Genomic DNA, 24,936 nt, shown 5'->3' on the forward strand with positions numbered 1-24,936 from the left:
GCAGTGTCTCCAGTTTATGCTGCTTTATATCCTACTCCACTTCATTTCGGAGGGAAATATTGTAATTTATACTCCACTAGATTCATTTCAAAGTTACTAGTTATTATTATTTTACATACATAAACGTATCATTGACTTATAAAAAATGATGCATTGTTATACATTAAAGACCCTGCTTGCGCACGCAGGTGCTATCAGTTACGTAGCTGATGAGACCTACTCAGGTTGCAGTTGTGCAAAGCTCTGTTGGGATTTACATGAAGTCACCATGTCACCATGTACTAACAAGAATGATAAAGTATTTGTAACCTCCCCTGTAACAAAATTAATAGGGAAACCAAATCCGAGACATGTTTTATTTACTATCGTGCTGTACAAGATAATTAACTTGTGCATAAATTATGACCTTGAGGACCCCATAATTTAAGACTCTGAAAGAGACCGTTCTGTATAATGAATACTTTTACTTATCAAACTTTAAGTACATTTTGCTGGTAAATCTTATGTACTTTTGCAGGACTTTACTTGTATTTTTAAATTGTGGTATTCCTACTTTTACTTAAGTGAAGGATCTGAGCATGTCTTCCACCACTGATTGTTAATTCATACTTACTTCATTTTTACATTATTTATATACCACCAAAGTAGCTGGAATCATGTTAGACAGAAAAGGGCATTTTGAACCCATATTATCAAGTCTTACCAAACTAAGAGGCCCCTAAGGGCCTAACATTACAATAATAATTGCATTAAATTAAATTCAATAGAATAGAACAACACTGTATTCTAACACTGAACACCATGTAACACACAATGAAGTGCTGACAGAATATTATGTACAGCGGTATGCATGATCGGTACAGATGAAAAAGACAGCTCATGTCCCTCACAGGGTCACACCAGTGAAGGTGTTGATTGGCAGTGACAGGACTTTGACAATACTTGCTCAGTGGCAGTTCTCACTCATTACTGATACTGAACCTGGAGCAGATGCTGCATCCTGGGTCCAAGCATGGAGAAAGTTCTATCCTGTAAAGCAATGACATGACATTTTAGTACAGTTTCAATTGGCTCAAGGTGAAATTGAAAAAAAAAAAAGTGTAAAAGACAGACAGACAGATAGAGAGCGTTTGATGGTCCATTGTCCTGATGCTGATGTTTTGGGTTTGGAAACGGAAAAGCTTTAGACAACTTAACAGTTTCTATTGAAGGTTCAATTACTATGGAAGTCGAGAAGGGCCGTACTTGCAATTATTTTTTAAGATGCCGTTATCTCGAGATTACAAGTTAATTATTTGGTTATCTTGAGATAACAAAGCTGGTTTTCTCATGACAATGAGTTAATTCATCTCGTTGTCTCAAGAAAACGAGCTTCGTTATCTTAATATAAAGAAATAATTAACCCAGGGTTTAATTTGTTTTATATCCCAGATAGGTACTGGCACCTATTTGATTGGATCGGACACCTCCTTTGTTACTATCAAAATCTGTAAATTAATATTGTGTAATATTTAATGCTATTTGTTCTGTCATTCTTTTATTTCCGTTTGAAGTTACTCATAAATCGCTCGTTTGCCTATTTTGGATGCATTTTAAATCAGATTTTTTTTTTAAATGCGAGAGAGGGAGAGAGAGAGAGAGAGAGAGAGAGCGAGAGAGAGAGAGCTGAGGGATCGAGAGTTGGTTGTGATTGGCCAATGAGCCCAGTCCCGGACGCCAGGAACGCCCATGCTCTCATGCACAGTGCGAATGACAGCAGACACACAGAGAGGGCTGGAATAAACTGAATTTTCTGACAGTCCACCGGTTTCCCGATACGGCAGGCCACCCGGATTTGTCTGCGAATGCTCATTGGCCAATCCAACTATACACAGAACGCATCAGAAAATCCACAGTGCCTTGCGCGCACTGTACAACGCCTAAGTGCTGGCTGTCAAAACTAAATAACCATGTCATCACAAAGAAAGCACGATTTATTTACGGACAATAATCAGAGCATTTAAATTAATCACTCAAAATCAGCAGGGGAAGGAGCGTTGAAATAGCTGTTTGCCTCTTACAGCTCTCTCTCTCTCTCATTGCCTGTCCCTTCACTTCCCTGTCATTTCCCTTCTCTCTGTGGATTGCCTCAAAGGAGGGGAAAAGGAATTTATTAATATAATTTACAAAATTTATTCACAAATTTTGTGACAAAGAAGACCAATCAAATAGGTGCCGGTCCCAATCTGGGAGGTCCCGGATCCTGTTCCGGCAGGATGCGGCACAGATCAAGGCCTGGATTAATTATTTCGTTAGATACCAGAGCCTCGTTTTCTTGAGATAACTAGATAAATCAACCTGTTATCATGAGAAAGATAACAAAATACTTAACTCGTTATTTCGAGATAACGTCATTCAAAAAAATAATTGCAAGTATGGCTGTTGTGGGCTTCCATAAATTACAGCAGTACAACTACCATAAATATAACTTCAAATTATAATAGTAATAATAATTTCATAAATCATCTAATTAGCCTATATTCCTAAATAGATGTAAATAACTTCTTACGGTTTTGCATCCTGGGTTCACACTGTCAAAAGTGACAGTAAGGTAATCCTCACCTAGACAAAGTGAAAAGAAACTACTCATATTTTATAAAGGAAATCCTCTTGTGTTATCCTAAAGCTGTCAACTAAATGTAAACACAAATCCATACGAAACGTCAAACTATTTTTACAGCGGCCAGCTCTGATGTAATCACCATGCCACATGTCTGGGTGCTTCTCCCATTACAACTTTTCATTTGCTTAAATAGGTCTGTTAAAGATATAAAAGAAAGTTGGCCTTAGTTAGCCCAAATGCCACTGTTAATGTTAATACTTAGTAGGAAACATTACAATATGACTATTTAAATTAAGACCTTTTAAGCAGATTTAAGTACCTTTGTATAACTGGCTGTGATGGTTGCCCCAAAGACTTCCACTGCTGACTTCTTTCTGCGTGCAGAAGGTTCCTCTGTCATAGACAACAACTTTATGTAACTATTCAGTTAAGGAACTCTGGTCAGTATCCACACACATACATACAGAGAGAGAAGGAGATTAAGGAACATACTTGAAACCCTTTCTTTAAGGTGTCTGAACTCTAGGATGTCTGCCTCCAGATTGGACACAGAGACCTCCTCCACCACAGAACTCACATCATAGCTGGAGCAGGTCATCTAAATACATGCTGTATTTAGTCAAAGCAAGGAGTACATGTGTAAATCATTGACAGCATCTACCAGAGTGTGCAATGCACTGTGTACTGTATTTCAATCAGAAAATGTATTAAAATTCTTTACTTAAAGCTGCATAACTACATGATTGGCCACTAGGGGGCAGCACTAGAAGATCAAAACAACATTTACATACAGTTTGGGTATCACCTTATATAGTTGTTAGGATGAATGTCTTAGCAAAAAGTTGCCTTTATACACATTCATTAGACACGATACTACTTGAGCATTCATTACGAGTCATTTTGTGCCCTCCATGTTCACTCTCCTATTAGCTGTTTTGGTCTCCATTAAAGCAAAATATCTGGCTCTTTACCTGCTAATTGTTCAATTGTCTTTACCAGCTATTTGCTAACTTTGTCTGCTGTTTGCTGCTGACCAGGTAATACATTTATCAGTTTTTTATTGTAATCTGTGGCCCTAATGCAGCTGGACACGAGGGTGATGAGAGCAGAGTTTGCGGGCCAGAAAATCAAAACAGTGAGCTGTAGGAGGGTGAGGAAAAACTCTAGAGAGCTGAGAGAAACTTCAGAGTTGGGCATTTTTTCTCTGTGGGTTCACCACAGTGGGAAAACCATTTCAGACTACTATGGTAAATCCATTGTTAATTTAAAGGATTATTAATAAATGCAGCTTTAAGTAAAAGTAGCAATTCCACAATAAATACTCCATTATTCTGTTTTAACAAAATATACAGTACTCTTATTAATGTGATAATATTGTATTTCTGGAACTTCTGTCGACATATGAAAACCAAACCTTGCTCTTTGACAATTTGCATGCATGTAAATTAATATCTATACACACAACTGGCTGCATCTCACAGTGAAGGTAGTAACACAGGGTGTCCAGTAGGAAGAGGTTTTGCTCTGATGGCTTGCTGAAATTAGAGTGCTGCAGTAGACAGACATCACAGAAGGAAGGCGGTATCAGATGAACACTCCTTCTGCTGCTCTTGTCATCATAAGCTTGCTTACCACCAGAGCCTGAGCCTGTCTACAACTTTGGTATGCTGTCCCCAGCCCCTTCTGCAGAACACGTATCATTTGATTTTTCTTCACGGTTGATGTATCCCTGGATAAGCTGGATACTTCCAAATATGCTCTTACTGTTGCTTCCAGTGGAGCAGAAAACACAGCTGGTTCTGCGAGCACGAACACCATGAAAGAACCGAGAAAAGGAGAAGCAGGAGCCAGTATGGTTGTGATAAAATAGTTTATTTAGTGTTACTCCGATTTATTAACACAATACATGCTGAAAGTCATTACTCACCTTTCCTGCAAGATGAAATGCTTATTCTTCAAATTCTGCTCTGCAATGACTCTCCTCTGATATAAAGAGCATGTTGAGGGAAGGATTTGTCTGTAAAGAGTGTTTATTTTACGGCATTATGCCAGTGTTGGATAGGATGTGTGGTATTGTGTATAGCTGATTTCAGCTTTTTGAAAATGTGTCCATTGATGCATTATACTTGGTGTGGTCATTTCCATCTTAATGCTCAGGGCCACGGCAGAGTAAGGCAATGGTAATGGTACACTCTCTGGTAAAGTCTGGTAGGAATCATGGAACCTGACTGGAAAGTTAAAATATTGCAATAGCAAATCAATGAGACAGAAAATACTACTAATAATGCATATTCAATTAATTCATCTATACACTATTCACAACTATAAAAAGCTCCAGACTTTATATATTTATATCATATTGCCAACTCTGTATAACACAGATGTGTTTTACCTGAATAACGTCATCTACACAGAGAGAAACACACAAGCTTTTGCCAATCTACAAAACATTTGATGACTAGACTTTCATTTTGAAATCTTGAAGTAGAGTTGAGGGACAAATCTTACCAACCTGCTTTAGCTTCTTCTCCAGCTCTTTGGCCAGCACACTGATCAAGGGAACGCTGCAGGATGGATCAGTCTCCACCTTCTTCTCAAGATTCTATCTTCACAATCCTGCAGAGCAGACGGACAGTTGTTTGCTTTATATCTGACTATGAACATTACACAGTGGGTTAGCTGAGACAACATGTAGTCCAGTGTTGATAATACATTACAAATAAAAAACAATCTTATCATTTAAATTAATAGTCTAGATATTATGGAGAGATCCACCTTATTATAAGAGCTCCAAACAGGTTATGAAGCCACAAAAGTAAGGAAATGGAAAAGATAGCTAGTTTTACATTTTGCTATATGATCCTTTCTTTATGTTTTATTCTATCAAATCTTACAAAGAATTGTTCGACATGGTTAGACTTTCATTTTTTTCACTTTCTTGCCAAGAGTAAGATGAGAAGACTGATACCTTTTTCATGCCTGGTTATCTTAGCTGAGCATAAAGACTGGAAACGGGGAAACTGCTAGCCTGGCTCAGGCTGAAAGGTAACAGACAAAGTTCACTAACTGTGGTTATACCGTGTCACATCTCCTGTTATATAACCAGCTTATGTAAGCAGTTAGGCAGCTTTTGTTACCTTCAGACCTTGCCAAATTATCTGTTCCCCCAATTTCTGGTCATTATACTAAGCTAAAGTAACTGGAAGTTGCCTTATATTTACAGCAAAGACATGAGAGTGATATCAATCTTTTTATTTTTTCGAAACTATGTTGGCTTTTAAAAAAATAATTAAAACTATAAACTATAAAACTATATTGTTGGTTGTATTAAAAACTATTTGCCTTTAAGTGCCTTGTACTCCCTCAGTTAAAGCCACTTTTCTGGGAAGTTTGAAAAGAGCCTGGATGTCATTGGCTAGGCTTGACTCCACAGCTGAGAGAGCCATGAAGATCATACTGTCAGGTTTACATCCTACTGCTTTAAGCTTTATCTAGCAAAACAAGTTTGTGTACTATAGTAATTCCAAACAGCTGAAGAGGAATTGAAAGCATTTACCTGTGAGATCAACCATCTTTCCCAATATCTTAGGAAAGTCTCTGCTTCTACTGATTTCAGGCCGTCAGGTATCTCCTGACAGCAAAAGATCAACAGTGACTTTGTTGCACTTGTTCCTGAAAACTCAGCACTGAAATGAATTTAAAGTTTCTTTTCTGCAGCCCACAACTGATAAAACTGGAACTGATGACACTTGATGTGAAAGATTACTAGCAAACATCTGCACAAATTTAATAATTAAGATAATAAAAACATTATCTGATGCATCACTGTGAAAAATAATTGTATAATCCTATCTGCTATGAGGTCTGAAAACTTACTGTACTATAAATGCACCATATAAAATAATGTTACTTTGAAAAACCAAACAAATGTAACACATTCACCCTGTGTGTAAACAAAAACTAAGTCACACTGTCTGCTTTAATCTAAAATTTACCATTGTAATTTCTATCTTTTTAAATGTCTGAAAAGAAATATGAAAAGACTTTCCCTCTGGAGATTCTCCACTGCTGCCCCCTATGAGTGAAATAATATAATAATGGCAGGTAGTGCTTATTGTTTGAGTGAGAAGGGTGCGATTAACTCTTAAGAGAAAGTTCAGGAGAGGCAGTTATTGTCTTAAGTGACAACCAGTAATAAACAGAGCTCACTGAAATGTGATTTTATTTCAATTGTGTGACATATGAAAAAACATAAGTAAATGCAATTTTAAAAATATATATAAAAAAATGTATTTTCATTGCTATCACTTTAAAATAAATAGCTTATTTTATTACACATTTCTTTAAAAAAAAAGTGTTTTACTCTGTCATGGATCAACAGAACGTACACAATAGTAATCAAGTAATCAGTTTTATGCTCCAGACAGCAGATAATTGACATATCTGACCAGTGATCTCTCTCAAAGCCTTGCAGAGACCTTGAGACCCTGTGATATTCTCCATACAAGAAAACCAACATGAATTAATGTACACTAACCTTCTTCTGTGATAAGGAACAGTGGAAAGCTGGAAAACAATCCTCTAAACAAGCCCACCCTCCTCCTTCTAATAACAGTGTAACACTTTTTCAGCTACAGAACAAACCTGAAATATACAGTATATGGGGTATTAAATGTCAACCTTATTATTAGTACTGTTCAGCATTTTCTCTGCTTTCATTTTCAGTATCTATTTAGTAGCTATATTCTGCATCTTGTGTTGATTTGGTTTAAACACCCCTGTGTAATTAATATACAATTTCCCTTATTTCGTTCAGTTCAGGATAAAGTGTGTCAGGAATTTGAGGCAGAGAACGAGGTGATTGGAAGACAGAGCAGGGAGCAGTAGGATGGGTGGAGAGGCCGGACTTGGCCTGGTAAGGGCTTGTAGGACCTCCAATCTGAACTGCTTCCTGGTTTACAGCACAGAGACACCTCACACCTGCAGAAACAGAGGATAAAGCCTCACTGCTTGTGTGTCGATAATTGCATGCAGTTATTACGACTCACATTAGCAGAAATACAGTTTTGGAAAGTAACTAAGTACCTTTACTCAAGTATTTTGCTTAAATACAGATTTGAGGTACTTCAAGGTAGGATAAATTGTACTTTTACTCTTCTACATTTAAGTGTTATTGCTAGTTACTTTCCAGATTAAGATTTTACATTCAAAAAAAAAAAAAAAGATAGAAAAGATTGTGAAATACACAATGTTGGCATGTGACCTCTTACAAAAAAGCAGTGTCTATATAGGTCACCTAGTCATGTTTCAGGTTTCATGAGTTGGTAGCAGTTCCATCAAAGAGAAATTTCCTCTATAAACTTCTCAAATGGTTTCATTTAAATACCTGTTCCCTAACTAATCCAATATTTCACAAAAAAGAAAGCAAAAGGTCCAAAAAATGAAAAACAAATTGGTGTAACAGCATAAAGGTGCCTACCAGCACTTCCAAACCCCACTAGCTAACACATAAATCCCTTTAAAATTATTGTTTGTGTTAATCAGTGAGCATTACAGGTGCTGGCCAGCAGATTTTAATGTTGGACAAATGCAGGCTAGCAGTTTATGTGCTAAAGTTAGCTAAGCACCTGCTGGCTGTAGCTCTATATTTAACTGACAGATGTGAAAGTAGTATCAATCTTCTCTTCTAACTCTCCACCGGGTAGCGAATATTCACATTTCCCAAAATGTTGCAGTATTCCTTTAAGTACGTTTTTTTACAGTGTTGCATTGGTAGTTTTGCTTAACTAAAGTTTTAATGATATGATAGTCAGTGATGCTGTGTTCTACCTAGTCACACTTTGGATGAACTTCTTCTCATCCTGATCCAGACACACAGCAAAAGTTGTCCCGTCATCTCCACCATTCACCTGCACCTTGTCCACCTTAACTTCTGATATGGAGATTTGCTGCCAGAGGGAATGTGGAGGGAGATTAAGTGTAAGTAGGGGTGTGCATGAGATTGTATTTTGTACCATGTGTAAAAGCACCACTCACCTGGTTATAGCACTTTTTAGCCTTGGAGCACTGCCTCTTCAGGACTTCAGTCATGGTCAGCTGAAGACTTTCTATTCCTGAATCTGGACAGACAGGATTTAATTTGTTTAGAAACCACGATGTAAACGAAAACAAAAAAAGAAAGTATGGGACTATGGCAATCACCGTTACATAGCTGCTCAGGCTTCTTGCAGGCTTTGTAAAGATTAATTGATGTGCAGACTATCTCTGTCTGGGTCCACTGACTCCTCCCACTAACAGCCACCTGTAGTTGAGTGTAGATGTTTAGGCCAGATTAAAAAAAGCTCTGGCCCTGAATTTTAATATATGGCTTATTGTTTTGGTTGCAGGAAATCTGTGGGTAGGAACAATACCTTGTTGTAGGCAACACTTAATGTTAAAGGGACAGCTTGTCGTTCTTCATCAATTCCAAATCTTTTGCTGGCGGCACCTACAAACAGAATACAGTACAAATTAGACTATACAGTATGTGTGTGTGTTTGTCTGTATGGTGTTGTGGCTCTCTGGGTATGTTTGTCAGAGTGTGACTGACCCATGGCTTTAACAGCTCTGGTTCCAGCTGAATGCCCAAGCTCCAGAGAATGAATAAACACTTCCCTTCTCCTCTCTCCTCCAGCCAGGGTCAGCTGTGCAGAGGAAGAAAAAAAAAAACTCTGTGACGGAGTGAGTGAGTGTTGGTGTGTGTGTGTGTGTGTGTCTGTGTGTGTGTGAGTGTGTGTGTGTGTGTGTATGGTGTTCCTCTTACCTCAGCCTGGTAGAGCTGCAGCAGAACAGGCTGGTCCGCATGTCTGCAGTAATAAAGCACCAGGTCGGCCAGCAGGGGAAGACGCTCCACACTGCCACTGCCCTCTGAGACAACACCTTCCTTACATGCAGTCTGTGTCATAGAGAACACACATAGTTTTTACCAGCACATAGGTTACCACACATAGGTTTTACACATTAATATTATGAAAACAGTCCCAAGTTTCTTTCTAACAACACTGAGCCAAAGGAGATTTAAAGTGGCTTTTTTGACAGTTAGATGTCAGTAATGGCTGCTGGCAAAAAAATTCTTCACACATGCAAGAAAGTGACAAATTTAAAGTTGGATTAACATCAGCCGTAAACATGTTTAGTCCAGAGAGAGTTAGATTAACTATAAAGACACAGTTTCAACACATTAGCCTTTAAAAGAGTACTCCAACCATTTAGCATTTCCCTTCCATAAAGTTGGTGGACTTGTGAGAGACAAATTAAAAAAACAGAACAGTCCAATTGAAGCAGCAGAGGCTGAGAAACTCTGACTTTTAGTCCCTAGTTTGAATCAACCTCTAAATACACTAGATCCTTCATTTCCCATTATGAAACTTGGTAGTCTCTTTTCATTCAACCCTCACTGCCTAGTAAAATGCACACCTCATTTTTAGTTTCCAGGCCCAAACAAAGACAGCCCCTGTGAGATAATCATGTTAGTCCAGTTGCTACTCTCTTGAAATATTTATTTTAATGTATAGACCAGAGAGAGGTGGTGATGCCAGTATGGATCGTACCTGACAAAGGACATCAGAGGACAGGCTGAGCAGACTGAGGACGTTCCGCTCATACCAGGGATCCATCGTGCCCAACATCTGGGCTATATGTGTAGTACTGTCCTCTAGTACAAGGTCATTAGACTCCTATCAGTATAAGGGAATGAAAGGGTATCAATAACATTTCATGTCATTATAGTATCTGTCCTGTTAACAGGTCTATGAATTATTACAGAACTAGTTGTACCACTTTCTAACGAGGCACCCTTTATCAAGGATTTATATTGTCAGCTTTGACTGATGGCTTTACTAAGAGTTTATAAATGATTGACTAATGATTTATAGATCCATTATAAGCCATTGATAAAAACACAAACAAACTTTAGGGGTACCAGGTTGAGATTTTTGATCCTCAATGAATAATTTTTGTTTTGTTTTGTTTGTTTGTTTGTTTGTATTGTTTTAGCTCTTTAGTTGACAAGGCATTCCTCTACAGTGGACCCTTTGACCTCTGACCTTCTGGAAAAGTACTGCATTTATTACCAACATGTTAAAATAAGCAATTAAAGACTTGTTGGATTGCTGTAATAGGCCTTTATAAACTTATTGATATTTATAATTACAAATGATACACTAAAGTTTGCTGTTTGCTTGTTAGACAGTGATAAACCTGTGAGTCTTATTAATAACTTTCATAACTGCAGGCTTGATGGCTTACCCTTATTAATGACATGACTTTTAACTAGTCATTTATATCTGATCTATAAAACATATGTAAATGTTTATTTAACAATTAAATAAGTCATTAGTTACAATTTATACTTCCTTTATGAAGGGAGCCTTTAGAAAGTGGTATTGTGCTAGCTATGCTTGCATAAGTACACATCTACATATACATTTAAAAGGCTGAATCAGCTGAGATGTGACAGTGACACATGCTCTCACCACAGACACAGCGGCTTTGGTTGAACTTCCTGTTTGACCTTCAGTTGGTGTGTGTCCTCCTACTGGGCTTCCAATAGTTCTCCTTTTGGTGGGTACAAAGTAAAACTGCAGTTTGCACATCTTGGTGAGTTGGGGACATTTACTCTCTTTCTGCTGCAGGTCGCTGTATGCCCTGGCTAGCCTGCCGGCCTCTTTGTCGCCTCCAAATACCACCACTTTGATCAGCATAGGCACCTCTTCCACATCGCCCTCATCACAGCTCAGGATTGGCCTCCTGCGGACACACACATGCTTCTGGGGGGAAAGAGGATCTAAGGTATTAGTGGATGCCTGTAGAGGGTGGCCCTGTCTGGACAGGAACCTTGAGCGTTTAAGCAGTGACCCAGTTCTTTGAAAATCTTTGGTGAAATCAGTTTGATAGCCCATGCTCCGGACACGGCGGCAAACGTTAGGGCTGCGGGGATTCTTGAAAAACATTGAGATGCGCTCTACGCCTAACAGGGATCTGGATTTCTTTTTGGGTTTCTTCCTAGGCTTTGGTTGGCTGTCTTGTCCCTCTTCTGTGTCCTCATGCCCTGTGTCCTCACTGAAGTCACTTTCCACACCTGATGAGCAGGACGGCACAGACCAACTGGAGCAGAGAGAGTGGCTGGAGGAAGAAGATGCGGTGGAGATGCGGTGGTTTTGGAACTCATTGTCCTCTTTGTTTCCCTCCAACTCATTTTCCTCATCCACACTGGTGTCATTATTATCATCCTCGTCTATTTCTGTTTTTAAGAAACAGTCTGCAGGTGAATCTAGGTCCGACTTACTTGTGAGAATGTAATTCAGAATATCTGCATGAATGTGAAGAGGGAAAAAAAATTGAGAACAGAGAGGAATTTTAAAGTTAAAGATAGATTTCTAATAAATGATGCAAGCATGGAGAATTGTGCAAACTGAACTAATTACCAAAGTTGTCGTTCTCCCAAGAACATGTGTGACATTTGGGGAAGGGCAGCATGAAAGTCTCAACAGTCCCTAATGAGAAAAGATGATACTCTGATTAAAGAAGCATTGATGTTTGAAAAGCAGGTTCAGCAAACAAACTCTGCCCCAACAGAACAGAAGTACTTTTACTCAGCAACAGTCTGGATTTGGAATTTATTTACCTCCAGTTTGTCCATGATGCTTTATTTTTGTACTTTCTGTCTTACCAGTGTCTGAACAGCCTTCAGCAGGAACAGGAACAGCAAGGCTTTCTCTGAGACTCTCCATGCTGTTTAGTAGACCCCGTCTTGCTGTGCTGAGATCTGCTGTGGAGGCTGCTATCTCCATGCTCTCAGTCACTGCCTCCAGGAGCTGCTCCAACTCCTCAGGCTGCTTTGCCTGGAGGAACAAGAAGCTTGTTTAAGGGTGCGCCTAAAAAAAAGAAAATAAGACACAAAGTGGCACGCAGTGTTTGTGGTCACCTGTAGGGCAGCGTGGAGTGCCTGCAGATTGTGTTTGGTGCCCAGAACAGCCTGAAAGCTGTGCTGGATGAGGGTGATAGTAACATCTCTGATGGATGACACAGTGCTACTAAGCTGCTCAGAGACAGACTGTACCTCTGGAGGAACATCTTCATCTGGGCTCACTAACAGTACCGTCCTAGTAAAGACACACAGATGCACCCGCAAATGCATATACAAGGAGAGCAATGATGTAATAATCCTAAGAGAAATATCTCAAGTTAAATTGAACTAAGAGTGTAGTTGCATTTTAAAATGTATAGAAATAGTAACAATATTTAAGTTGTTTTAATGGCATTTACAATGACTGCCAACTAAAGTCTGAAATGACTTACATGGTTTTAGAGCTTTGAAGCTCAGGGGAAAACCCCTGCTCTGTCCTCAGCAGTCTTTGAAATGAAATACCTGTACCAAAAATAGACATACAATGTAGTAGACATTTAGCATGCAAACACTGCCCCCATATGGTCACAGTGATACATGAAGAATGCCAAAACCAGTAATTACCAGCCTTACTTTTTTAGGGTATAACCCCACAGCCTTGTCAGATGAGTTCAAGAACCCCTTCGTCATTAACGGCAACTATCATGTTACAAATTCGTTTAAACTGATTTTAAACTGTATTTGATCTAAAACTATTAACTACAGTATATCAAAGTGGATATTAATACTTTATTTATTTTTTTTTTTTTTAAATACAGTTATGGCCACTGTTATGGTTGGTTTGGTTAAGCTTGCATTTGTATTAAGAGCGGGAGGAGCTAGCTGTTTCACCCATTCATCAATGGAGTGCTGCAGGATTGAGTCCTAAAACCCAGAAATAAGTTAACACTTTTGCACTTTTGGTTCACTCTTCCTGAAGTCAGTGGGTTTTTTTGAATCGATTTTAGGTTAGAGGCCTGAGATAAGGTCGGTGGTTGACACAAGCTATTACAAATATTACAAACTTTCTAAGATGAAAGGCTTTTGTAGAAGAGGTAAGTGCGCTAAAACAGATTACAAATTGGAAGTTAAGTGGGGGTGATGTTGAAGTCATGTGACCGTGGTTCAGTTCGTTTATAGCCTAACATTAGCTTAGCTTCAGCGATTGTATTTAGGCATCAAAAATCATAAAAGTGGTGTTCATTTGTGAAGATTATGTTGCTTGACAAAATGTATAAGTATTCTACCCTTTTGTCACTGATCTTATTTTCCGTAATAATCCAAAAGCCAATGGAAAGATCCCATTGGCTTTTTGTCAAGGGAATCACTATGATGCTAACTTCTGGGTTGGCCAACATCCCTCTATTAGCTATCTCACCATTTATCAATTACCTGCTAACTATTTAAACAATTTCTCAATTACTTTTAGCTAACTGTTTTAACCATTTATCCATTACTTCAAGCTAACTATTTGAAGCATGATTTATCAATTACTTTTAGCTATTTCAACAATTTATTCATACTTACAGCGAAGGATTTCAACTGTTTATCTATTACTTTAAGTTAAGTTTAGCTAAGTTAATTTTAGCTAATTCACCATTTATCCAATACATTTAGTTAACTGTTTGAACTGTTTGTTGTTATTACTTTTAGCTTCATTTTTAACCAGTTGTCCATTACTGCTAGCTAGTTTTCACACCCTCTCATTTGCAACACCTAGTGTTCCGGTGTTACAGCTGCTTCGGTATGTATATAGATATTTTTAAATAAATCCTAATTTCGATTTTTTTTTTCAAATTAATAGAACTATAATCTTTCCACCTGCTCCCTGGCAACTGCAGAAGTACCCCCCCTGATTTACAAATACCCCTAGTTGGGAATCACACTGTAAAGCAACAATTTGATTCCTCGGTTTTGTATGCTTTAAAACAGTGAGACTGCATTTGGTCTTTTTCACTCCAGTTCATAAGAACTTAGTGCTACCTGGTGCTCTGAGCTCCTGCTGGATGATATTTAGGAGGTGTTTACTGGCAGAGCAGCAAGGCTCAGGCCAGGACAGGAAACAATGGAACAACAGGTAGGCCTCCTGCAGAACGCCACAGTCTGGAGCCACGTAAGGAGCCTGAAAGATGCAGAGAAGAAACAACTGATGTGGTTAGAAATAGAATAATAGAAATATTTACCAGCTGTTGTAAGGTATTGTTTTCACCTTGCTAATCTGTGTGTGTGTGTGTGTGTGTGTGTGTGTGTGTGTGCGTGTGTGTGTGTGTGTGTGTGTGTGTGTGTGTGTGTGTGTGTGTGTGTGTGTGTGTGTGTGTGTGTGTGTGTGCGCATGCGTGTGTGTGTGTGTATCTGTGTGTGTGTGCCATCATGGAAAAATGTGGTCCTTGAGATACCTACTGTAGCGGGAACTCAAACAGGGGGTGTTTTGAGTACTTTGGCAGGTGTTTATTTGTCTTTCTGTTGGTATGTCTGTCTGCGGACAGATTTTGTCAATATGATAGCCGAGTTTTAGAATGGGTGTGGTCTAAGCAAGGCCGCAGGAAGTAGGGGGGTTGGAAGCAAGGAATGGGCCATTGGTCCCTGTATCCCAGTTTCAGTCATTCCCATTCACTCTAAGACATTAGGTATAACTACAGACCATCTTGTGATGGAATCGCGCCAGCCGTGATGTCTATCAATAATGTAGTAATGACTACTAAGTACTCATGGGTCGGAACGTCAACATGTTGACGGGCGTCGTGTTTGCTGTGATCCCATCACAAGATGGTCTCTAATTTATTGTGAATTGAATACCCAAAACTGAAATTGGAAGAGTCTTTGCTCGTTTGTCTACTTATCATAAATTACAAACACTCACTTTTAGGAGGGTTGAAGAGAACAAGAGGGAGAGGGGCACCACCAGTTCATAGTGACACTGCTCTAGCACCTGTAAAAGAAAGAAGAATCCTGAACTGAAACGTGCGGTCATACCTCATATTACACTGAACAGTTTGAAATGATGTTAGTTTTTTCAGCTCTTGACCTCTTTTGTTTTCCTCAGTATTTTCTGAAGAAGGATGAGGAAGTTGTGGGGATCTCTCTTCACAAGTTCCTCCAAACACCATCGGTTTATGCACAGTCCAGCTAGTCAGACACACAAAAACAAACAAGTTGAACCCACACTTATTTCCCCTTTTAAGTTTCATTCTGATGACTGGCAATAAACATGATATTACTAAGATAAACAACTAATGTTTAGAAAGGTGTTACTGACAACAAAATGATTACATTACTTTCCCTTGTTGCCAAAGTCCTGAATTAAGGTGTTGTTGAGTATTTCAAAAGTAAACTTGCATAAAGCAACATGATAACTCCCCCATGCTTTATGTCACTCCTCCTTCTGTGTGTCACCACTTTCACTTCCCATTTGACTCTATACAATGGACAATATGTTCTCAATTGGTTATCTGGTGTGTGTTTTAATTATTAATCTGGCTACAAATCTAATTACTGCCCTCATCATTTACTCAATATTTCACTGAAGTTCAACAGGACATCTACAGCTGTTTGCTCTCACAATGTTAATACAGCATTGGTTTTGACACATTATCTGTACTTTTTGGTAGATGTATATTACTGGATTGGGTCTTACCGTTCCAGAGTTGTTTGTCAGGAGTTTCAAGACCCAGGTCACAGAGGCAACGCTCGAGGATATGCTGGATACGATCCTCTGTGCATGAGCTCTGCTCCATCTTCTGAGGCATCACAACATCCACAGACAAATACAGAAGATAAACCACCGGGAATTCCCAAAATAAAAACAAGAATTACACCCTATTATTATGCTCCGGGAAACCAATATATCGTGTCTCTTCAATAGCCCAAACTTCCTGTTACTGCTGTTGCCAATACTTTATAATAATTGTTTTCCCTGTCCAGAGACAATCAAATACAATTCAGAGTAAAAGGCTCACTCGCACAAACAGAGATGAAAACACAAATGTCCATGGATGTCAAAGATATCGGGGCAGAGAATACAGCCTGCCACTTCCTACCAGAACCAGCGAGTCATAGGCTGTGTGAGTCGACCGGAGGTGAGCTGGTCAAAAACAGCCGCCACAACTTCTACTTTTTCATTCTTAAAATCAGCTGCGGACATCAGATTTCATATGACTCAAAACTGGGATGGAAATGAAAAGTACAACTTCCTATTTGATCCTTATTAGTTGTCTTTAGTTATTCTAAGTCCTAAATCCTTTATAGTTATTACATTAAATTTCAAAGTAAATACATCATTCAACTGTGTTAAAGCAATAAAAAGAGATAAAGTACAACAATTGTGAGGAAAACAGAGATTTTCTGGAATTTGCATACCACAGATCACATGCCACCTGTGGTTAGGGTGCATGCGCATTTAGTGACAAATAACTAAAACCACAGTGACCATACAAACAAATAGACAGTTTTAGAATATTTAATTTGGGTAATTAAAGGCTTAAAACATAAGCAGATTTTACATGGCATTCCTTTTATGCCTATTTTTATTAACAATAATAATAATAAAAAAAATTAAATCAGACTGCCATGAGACATCCCTCTTGATGAAAACAAATATCTCCCCTGGGAGTCCGCAGTATGATCGGTCTCCAGGATGTCAATGTGTATACGGAAGCGGCAATTGTGCCCAGCTGTGGCAGACATATCGCTGCCAGTGTGAATAATGTTTGTAGTGATACAGCTGGAACAGGAAAAGGCCTTCCGGGAAGCACGAAATGTAAATTAATACTCTTTAAAATTCTTTAACTGATTTGTTTAGACAGGAGATGGGTAGAAACTACATCTTAACTAGTTACATACATTCCACAATCTTTCCACTTCCTGGCACCTGCAGAAGTACCCCTGCGGTACAAATCACTATAACAGAGGATACAAAATGCAGGAATTAACTGATAATGTGAGATGAATAATTATATTCAGCCAAGGTTGGCTAACACTGGTGAAACACTAAAATAAATTTAAACTCCTAAACTACAAAGCACAAAATGAAAACATGTACCCATGGCATATTAAACCTTGAAGACAGGGATATCTAGGATATGTATCTTATTTGCAGCAGGGCAATGAATGCAGGCAGTAGCTCTGCTCTTAGCAGTACCTGGAATATCCCGCTTCAGCAAACAAGCCCATCAATTGTACACTGAGGAAGCAGGTGTTATTCCATTGTACTGTTTGGAATCAGGCTATATTGTCCAGCCTGGCCATGCAAACTTGACTGTTGCTGCCACAATGCAATAATACCGATCTCTGCTGGGGCTTCTTTAAACATTAGGATTATTTAAAAGCAGATGCTGTTTAAATTGCACATGGTAAAGTGAAGGAAAGCCAAGAGAGAGGAATAGGCTAAGCCATGATGCTCAAGTGGATGATATGAAGTTTCCCGTGAGACAATAAAGACACCTTGACCATACTCATTAGCTTGACTTTCAATAAAGCACCAACTATAATGAGACTCTTTTACAGAACATCAATAACCTATCAAATACTTCACCAAACATATTTGGCGTAATCCTGATTGCATTGACATAACCTTTGTGCAGCTTTTAAAAGAAGGGGAACAGGAAATCTGCAGAGCTTGAATAACACTTTGCAGTTAGATCTGATGAAAATTGTGTAGCTGAGGCTTCTTCCTACCAGAGAAAGGATATATGAAATTGTAGAATTATGTGTCTCCAACCTGAGGCAGACTGATGACATATGATACAGATATATGGAACATACTGCAAATATGTTGAGACATAAAAGAGAAAAAAACAAAGAATTGCTTAGCAGAGGGAGACGCAGAGAGAGAGACATAACTCTTACCTATAACTGCAGTTAACAGTGTCCTAGATTATCCCAGATCGACCACAGCTGAGACAAACCAGTAGAGGGAAACAATACAGAGACCACATCCTCCTGTGTTTGTGCTTTTCAAAAATAGACTGTCCAACTGCACAGTCAAGAGAGCGTGTGCTGCAAAACAGGAACTGAATGACTCTTTATGCTGAGGTGGTTTACGTGACATTGTGCTGATGATCAGTACAGGAGGAGTCTTTTATATGACAGACCTCATTGGACACAAGAACTTGTTTAGAACATCACTGCTTTGCTGAAATTATTTGTTTCATTATCTTCTTAGTATCATTTGTAAAAGGAAAAAAAAACATTTACTTCTATCTAATGATCTACTTAAATATCAGGTGGAATGTTTTTTGTACCCTGGTGTCGGTTTGAGTGGAAAACATTAATTGGGTAGCAGGCTCAAGTATATGTGCTCACCTCTCTGACAGAAATGTAGTAAGGAGCCAGGACCAGAACAGACCCACTCATCCTGGCTACATGCTCTTCCAGCGCTTCCACTCTCAGTAGAGTGAGAGCCCTAACAAGACTAGGTGAAAACCCTTGTATACGGCTGGACCGCCTTATTTCTGTTTGCTTTTCTCCCACTGTCTGTGCTCAGATATACAGTATTTTCCCAATAAAGCTGTTCTTATTTTTTAATTTTTTTCTGTTTCTGTTGTCGGACAACAGAACAAGTATGAAATAGTGACTGAAACTTGGCCCATTAAGACTACATGTTAACCAGCAGTCTCTTCCAAGCACCTTCCAGGTTGCTGCTCTGCTCTGCTAAAATCCTTATTTTATAACTGCAATGTCGTCTGACAAAATCACCACACACATAAGTTAAAGACAATGACAGTGCTGTTATTTTGGCTATATTTACTTGTGAAATGATCACTCAGAGAGAAAGTTAGAAACTCATTCATGTCTGTGTCAGCTGCTTTGTGGTCAACTTCATAGAGAGGTGTGCCTGCAGAGGGAAAGCCTGACCTCACACTCGCAGGTAATACTCACGACTCTCTTCTACAGGAAGTAGATAAGGTTTGTCCAAAAAGTCGCTAGATTTGTCACTGGGTGCTTTTGTGAAGAAAAGTCACTGAAGGGGTGTAAAAAGTCAGTACAACTGGAGACAAAGGAGCTAACAACCCCATGATGCAATAGAAACTGTTTGCGGGAATTCATTTTGAAAGAGCAACCGCAAATGAAGAAACTCCAACACGGTCAGCTGACCAATGGTTCAATGTCAGCACTCAGTCTCGCTGCATTCAGCTGACCAATGGTGTAACTTTATCAGGCTCTCAATCAGTCACTCGCCATTCGACTGACCAATGGTGTAACTTTGTCTCTCACTCACTACCTATCACTTTGTATCTGATTGCACTTACCTTATCTGACCACATTACCCGTGTCTTCGCACACACATATTCATATGAGAATTTCTATGTTCTTTCCCAGTTAAGGGTTAAGATAGTGTATGCATTAGTGATTTTTAAAATCCTCTCCCCATGTTTGAAACTACAGTTTGCCATTCAGGAAATGAATGGCTAACTGTATCACTTGTGTGATAAATTTGCTTCTTCTTGCAAATGCTGCAAAAATTGTATCTTAATTGCTGCAACATGACAAAAAGAAAATGAATAGTCACATATAGGAGAAGATACAGTTGTGTGAGGCAGATGTCATGTGTTATATGCCATTTACCAGCAGCCTACTGATAGCCTCTACAAGTCATCCCACATATATATCTGATCTTTGGACGTCCACAACCCATATCCTCACTGTTGGCTATAAATGTAAATTTGTAAATGTGTAAATGCAAAGTGAGATACAAACTCTAAAATGAGATATAAATGCCATATTTAATATATATAAGGATTTCTATGTACTTCCCCATTAAAGGGTTAGTCTAGTGTATACTGTATGAATTAGTGAAATCTAAATGCTTAGAGGTACAGTTTACCTGTCAGGAAATGGTACATACAAATGTTTATGCAACATATATACTTCCACTTGCAAATACTGCAAAATTTGTGTATTAAATTCTGCAACAATATATATATATATATATATATATATATATATATATATTCACATAGGAGTGGTGTGAGGCAGATGTCACGTGTTATATGCCATTTCCTAGAAGCTTCCTGATAACTGCAAGACAAGGGATGATTTCCTTTGAACACATCAGTTGATAGCAAAGATGTGGATTGGTGGTTTATGGTAACATCAGCATTCAAACCCCATTCTGTAATTGCTAACGTAACCAAAACATATCCTGATGATTGAAGATGTAGATAAATGTGTAACTCTAGCTTTTTTTATCTTCAAATTACAAGAGCTTTCTACTGGCCTGGTCATTAGGACTAGAGGAGTGTATTTTTTTTAAATGTAGTTCAGATATTCTACCAGAAGATGTCTCCCTCCACAGAGACACCCAAAAGGCTCCCACTCCTTTCCTCTGAATGAGTGGACCCCCTTTTTTCTATTACAACAGCGAGGAAATGGGACGGTAGAGATAGAGGTGGGCAGAGGTGTGACTGAGTGGACAGGCAGAGGCAGAAGCAGACTCAGAGCCAGCTGGGCATTTGCCATATCTCATTTTTATTTAGGAATTTCATAGAACGGGGGAAAAGCTGAAGTATTCTAGCAGTAGTGTTTTTTTTGTGCGTAAACGGGATAGGTTATTCAAATTCTTAGGAGTTCTGCTACACTTTCAGACTGAGGAGTTTATTTGGAAGTAGTGTCCTGGGTGGAGTTTTCTTTGCCTCGTAAGAATATTTCATACACATTTAGTGTTACATGCTTCACTAGTGCGTCCAAGTTTTTTTTCCAAAGATCTCTCTGAGCATCGTTTAAGTGTTTTATTGTTTTATACTTGCATTGACTTTGTGTGTATCGTAATTTATTCTAGTGTTATTAATTTTGATTATTTTGTCTTCATTACATTTCAGCGCAAGAGTCCCGCAAGGATTATAATGCGAAGGATTTTGGAGGTTTGGGTCACCTTGGTGACAGTTTCTGCGCTGACCAAGGGGGTCTTTGCAGGATACGGGCTGAGCATGTTTGCTGCGCAGTCTTCCCCTCCAGACCCGTGCTATGATGAGAACGGGAACCCGCGGAGATGCATCCCCGATTTCGTCAACTCCGCTTTTGGGAAGGACGTTCGCGTATCCAGCACCTGCGGCAGCCCGGCCGCCAGGTACTGTGTGGTGACCGAGAAGGGAGAGGAGAGGACGAGGGACTGTCACACGTGCGACGCCGGGGATCCCAAGAAGTCCCGTCCTCCTGCGTATTTAACAGACCTCAACAACCCTCACAACCTCACCTGCTGGCAGTCTGAAAACTACGTGCAGTATCCGCAAAACGTCACCCTCACCCTGTCACTGGGTAAAAAGTTTGAGGTCACCTATGTGAGCCTGCAGTTCTGCTCACCTAGACCCGAGTCCATTGCCATCTACAAGTCTATGGACTATGGCAAATCATGGGTGCCGTTTCAGTTTTATTCCACTCAGTGCAAGAAAATGTACAACAGGCAGAATAAGGCAACAATTACCAAGCAGAACGAGCAAGAGGCCATCTGCACGGACTCCCACACAGACATGCACCCTCTGACAGGTGGACTCATCGCCTTCAGCACTCTGGACGGCAGACCGTCGGCGCACGACTTCGACAACTCCCCGGTGCTACAGGACTGGGTGACGGCCACCGACATAAAGGTGATCTTCAGCCGGCTTCACACTTTCGGAGACGAGAACGAGGACGACTCGGAGCTGGCCCGCGACTCTTACTTTTACGCCGTGTCGGACCTGCAGGTCGGAGGTCGGTGCAAGTGCAACGGACACGCTTCAAAGTGCGTTAAGGACAGAGAAGGGAATCTGGTTTGTGAGTGCAAACACAACACGGCGGGACCCGAGTGCGACAGGTGCAAACCTTTCCACTATGACCGACCCTGGCAGCGAGCCACGGCCAGAGAAGCCAATGAGTGTATAGGTAAGTCATTCACTATGTTGGCCTTTACTTAGGAATTGTTTTAGCGATTAAAATAATTCGATAGTAAATTATATTACCCCATTCATTTAATAGATGCTGTTAACATTAACCATTTTTACTATCCAGCCTTCACGCACAAAAATTACACTCCGACTAGTTGGTAATTCGTTAATGTGAATTGTATATTTGCTTTTTGTCTTACTGGGAATGGAATACAGATACAACTCTCTCCTGAAAGGATGATGTTTTTGAATTTGTTTTTGTCTGTAATATAGAGAGATACTTGTGCTATAGGCACAAATTAATCGATGGCGATTTGACTTTAAATTAGGGTATAGTTATTTTTATTCCGGCCAAATAAATCCTAGCTGAGGCAAAGAGAGAGGGAGGCCTCCACGACCTAAACGGCAATCGACCCATTCTGATTTTTAAATTCAAGAGACGGTTTCATCGAATTAAATGAAATCTTTTATGAAATTGCTCATTCTAAAATTAATACATCTTCTTGCTGGTAAATGTAGATGAATTTAGTACAATTTAAGCCTAAATAATAGCAGCTCGTTTAAAGAAATTGTTAAATTTAGTCCTTCAATTTCGGCAGAGAAATTGACATTGTATTTATCAAAACAGGACCCGCCTTCAATGCACACATTTTAGCTGACTTACTATGCATTTTGTTGACCCTTGATTTTTATCGCCCTCCAGGAGAAATTCCTGAATAGGAACGAAAAGGCAGGAAGTCGTTTCAATAAACAAAGTGCGCCTGTCCGAATGCGTGATTGAGTTTTTAACCCGTGTTTCCGACTGTAGTAGAGGTTTAATAGGACTGAAACATTGCAGCTGCAGAGATAGACTGCAGGGGCGTGTTGTGTTTCCATAAGCAGGTGCTATTACAGATTGGATGGGCGATTAGGGCGGTTTTATTGACATTTTTGGCACGTCGAGTATAAACTGCCGCTTTCGAGCCAGTATACTATTCAGAGAGGTGGACAAAGCGCGGGGTAATTTGAAGCCAGATCTGAGTTTTTATTGTAGCAGCAGCGAGCGAGTGTATTTGCTGTGATGCTTATTTTCGACAGAGCTGGGGGCTTATATCAACAGCTCAAGCCCCCGGAGCTACAGCGAAGCAAACCTGGAAAAGTAACAAGTTCCAACACTGCCATGGTTTGCTCAACCAAACGGAACAAGTGAACAAGTTGTTCCCCTTGGCCTCCGCCTTTCGCCTGTACAAAGCTAGCATGTGAGTGTATTTTACTAAAACAAAAGCTTGTCACTTGTGGCATCCATCTCGCTGTCAGTGGGAGGCCCCCCGTTCACCATCTCGCTTTTTGTGTGAGCGATGTCATCAGATAAAACCACAGAAAAGCCAGACTGAGCATGTCTTCCAAAGAGGAAATAATAAGGGTGGCCTGACACCTTAGCATGAAAGAAGAAGACCCAGGGGAGGGGCTGTTTCCATTGAGCAGTGGGTCTATATGGTCTGGCAGTGGGGATTCAGAGTGGTTGATGCTATTGATCTCTCTGGATTTCTCCTCCCTGCTGTAGGGCATTAGGATATTAAGAGAAGAGTGGGAAAAAGAGGTGTGGTTATGGCAGAGTAGTTGGTTTCACTCACTGGTGGCAGGCATCAAGGAAGTAAGAAAGTCAGTTTCCCATGACTTTGCATGGAGGGTTGCCGTCATGTTGTCAAGAAGCATTTATGTTGGCAGCAGCTGCTTTCACATTCCTGTCAAGTGGAGCTGCATGACTTACAAGTATGTCCATAACACCAGGGCCAGAGGGGTGGCCAGGAGTGGCACAGGTCCCCCTCGTATCTGATTGGTCACCAAAGACATTGGATCTACAAATACATTTGTAGTCATGTTGTGTCTCTTTAGGTCGGGGTGTCTGGTTTTTAAATAGGAGGGACCGGGGGGGGGGCTTTTACATGTCCAGTTTCGTCCGTTGTCTCATAATCTGCCCAAGGCTGTAGGCTATTTGGAGTTACAAATACTAGCTATTAATTGATATTATTTTATATTAGAATATTTCAAGTTATTTATTTGGCAAACTTGGCAATCACACTGAACAAACAATGTAACTATTGATAATGTATCGTTTATTACTGCCAAGAAGCACAGCTTTAAATGTGATTCTAATCACATTTTTACTACTTACAAATGTGCCACTCTTCTTCTGTGCCCCAGTCTGCCTCCCCAGTCATGAGTTTCTAAAACATGCAAACGAATAGCTTTAATACATTAAACCACGATAACGTTCGACCATGAGCCGTAATAATTTCTGTAAAGCAATGAAGAAGGTCTAGAAACACACACATACACACACACACATATGGTGACACGTCAGGCTCTCCTGTCCCCGGCAGCTGCTTCATATTCTCTCCATGTTCAGCATAGCACTGACCCCTGACTGTCAGCTCCCCGCTCCTCTCCGGCCTGACTGATGGGCTGTGAAGCAAACTGTGGGAAACTTCTCCTTGCCAAGTGGGTTTTGAGGCAAGTTGAAAATGGTAGCCTCCGTCACTCATATGTGTAATTTTGCACTTGTTCAATTT

At 39.8% G+C, this 24,936-nt stretch overlaps 3 protein-coding genes across 10 annotated transcripts in view; 1 reads left to right on the forward strand and 2 right to left on the reverse strand.

Moving 5' to 3' along the window:
• Nucleotides 1-886: 886 nt before the first annotated feature.
• On the reverse strand, nucleotides 887-6,174 carry pik3r6b (phosphoinositide-3-kinase, regulatory subunit 6b). Its single transcript, XM_040116903.1, is given in 13 exon segments — nucleotides 887-935; nucleotides 937-1,029; nucleotides 1,743-1,864; nucleotides 2,549-2,607; nucleotides 2,714-2,786; nucleotides 2,910-2,995; nucleotides 3,095-3,200; nucleotides 4,235-4,418; nucleotides 4,530-4,599; nucleotides 4,729-4,830; nucleotides 5,111-5,210; nucleotides 5,962-6,074; nucleotides 6,159-6,174. Coding segments are annotated over 13 exon segments (1,173 nt in total).
• Nucleotides 6,175-6,921: 747 nt separating this feature from the next.
• LOC120805649 (phosphoinositide 3-kinase regulatory subunit 5-like) lies at nucleotides 6,922-23,131 on the reverse strand. Of its 6 annotated transcripts, XM_040156094.1 has the most exons (19): nucleotides 18,372-18,503; nucleotides 18,097-18,196; nucleotides 16,162-16,264; nucleotides 15,553-15,653; nucleotides 15,388-15,456; nucleotides 14,511-14,649; nucleotides 12,941-13,010; nucleotides 12,567-12,744; nucleotides 12,312-12,483; nucleotides 12,067-12,135; nucleotides 11,116-11,951; nucleotides 10,192-10,317; nucleotides 9,405-9,536; nucleotides 9,192-9,285; nucleotides 9,013-9,089; nucleotides 8,804-8,903; nucleotides 8,639-8,721; nucleotides 8,432-8,550; nucleotides 7,435-7,582 (listed from the first exon to the last, which is right to left on the reverse strand). In XM_040156094.1, the coding sequence occupies exons 3-19, from the start codon at nucleotides 16,259-16,261 to the stop codon at nucleotides 7,435-7,437; spliced, it is 2,613 nt and encodes an 870-aa protein (XP_040012028.1). In that variant the 5' UTR covers nucleotides 16,262-16,264; nucleotides 18,097-18,196; nucleotides 18,372-18,503. The 6 variants fall into 6 exon arrangements, with proteins under 6 accessions (XP_040012009.1, XP_040012028.1, XP_040012043.1 ...); XM_040156075.1 differs by having other exon boundaries at nucleotides 6,922-7,582; nucleotides 16,162-18,196; XM_040156109.1 differs by lacking the exons at nucleotides 18,097-18,196; nucleotides 18,372-18,503 and adding an exon at nucleotides 23,049-23,131.
• Nucleotides 20,936-24,936, forward strand: part of ntn1b (netrin 1b) — a 48,459-nt gene continuing 44,458 nt past the window's right edge. For 2 of the 3 annotated variants that reach the window (XM_040156131.1, XM_040156149.1), the window contains exons 1-2: nucleotides 20,936-21,160; nucleotides 21,344-22,382. In XM_040156131.1, the coding sequence (XP_040012065.1) occupies nucleotides 21,368-22,382 (1,015 nt within the window). In that variant the 5' untranslated portion in view covers nucleotides 20,936-21,160; nucleotides 21,344-21,367. Of the gene's footprint in view, nucleotides 21,161-21,183; nucleotides 21,203-21,343; nucleotides 22,383-24,936 lie in introns of those variants that run through there. The other variant, XM_040156140.1, reaches the window with a different exon arrangement.

Source organism: Xiphias gladius, chromosome 3 (assembly GCF_016859285.1).
Source record: "Xiphias gladius isolate SHS-SW01 ecotype Sanya breed wild chromosome 3, ASM1685928v1, whole genome shotgun sequence".
NCBI classification, from domain to species: domain Eukaryota; kingdom Metazoa; phylum Chordata; class Actinopteri; order Istiophoriformes; family Xiphiidae; genus Xiphias; species Xiphias gladius.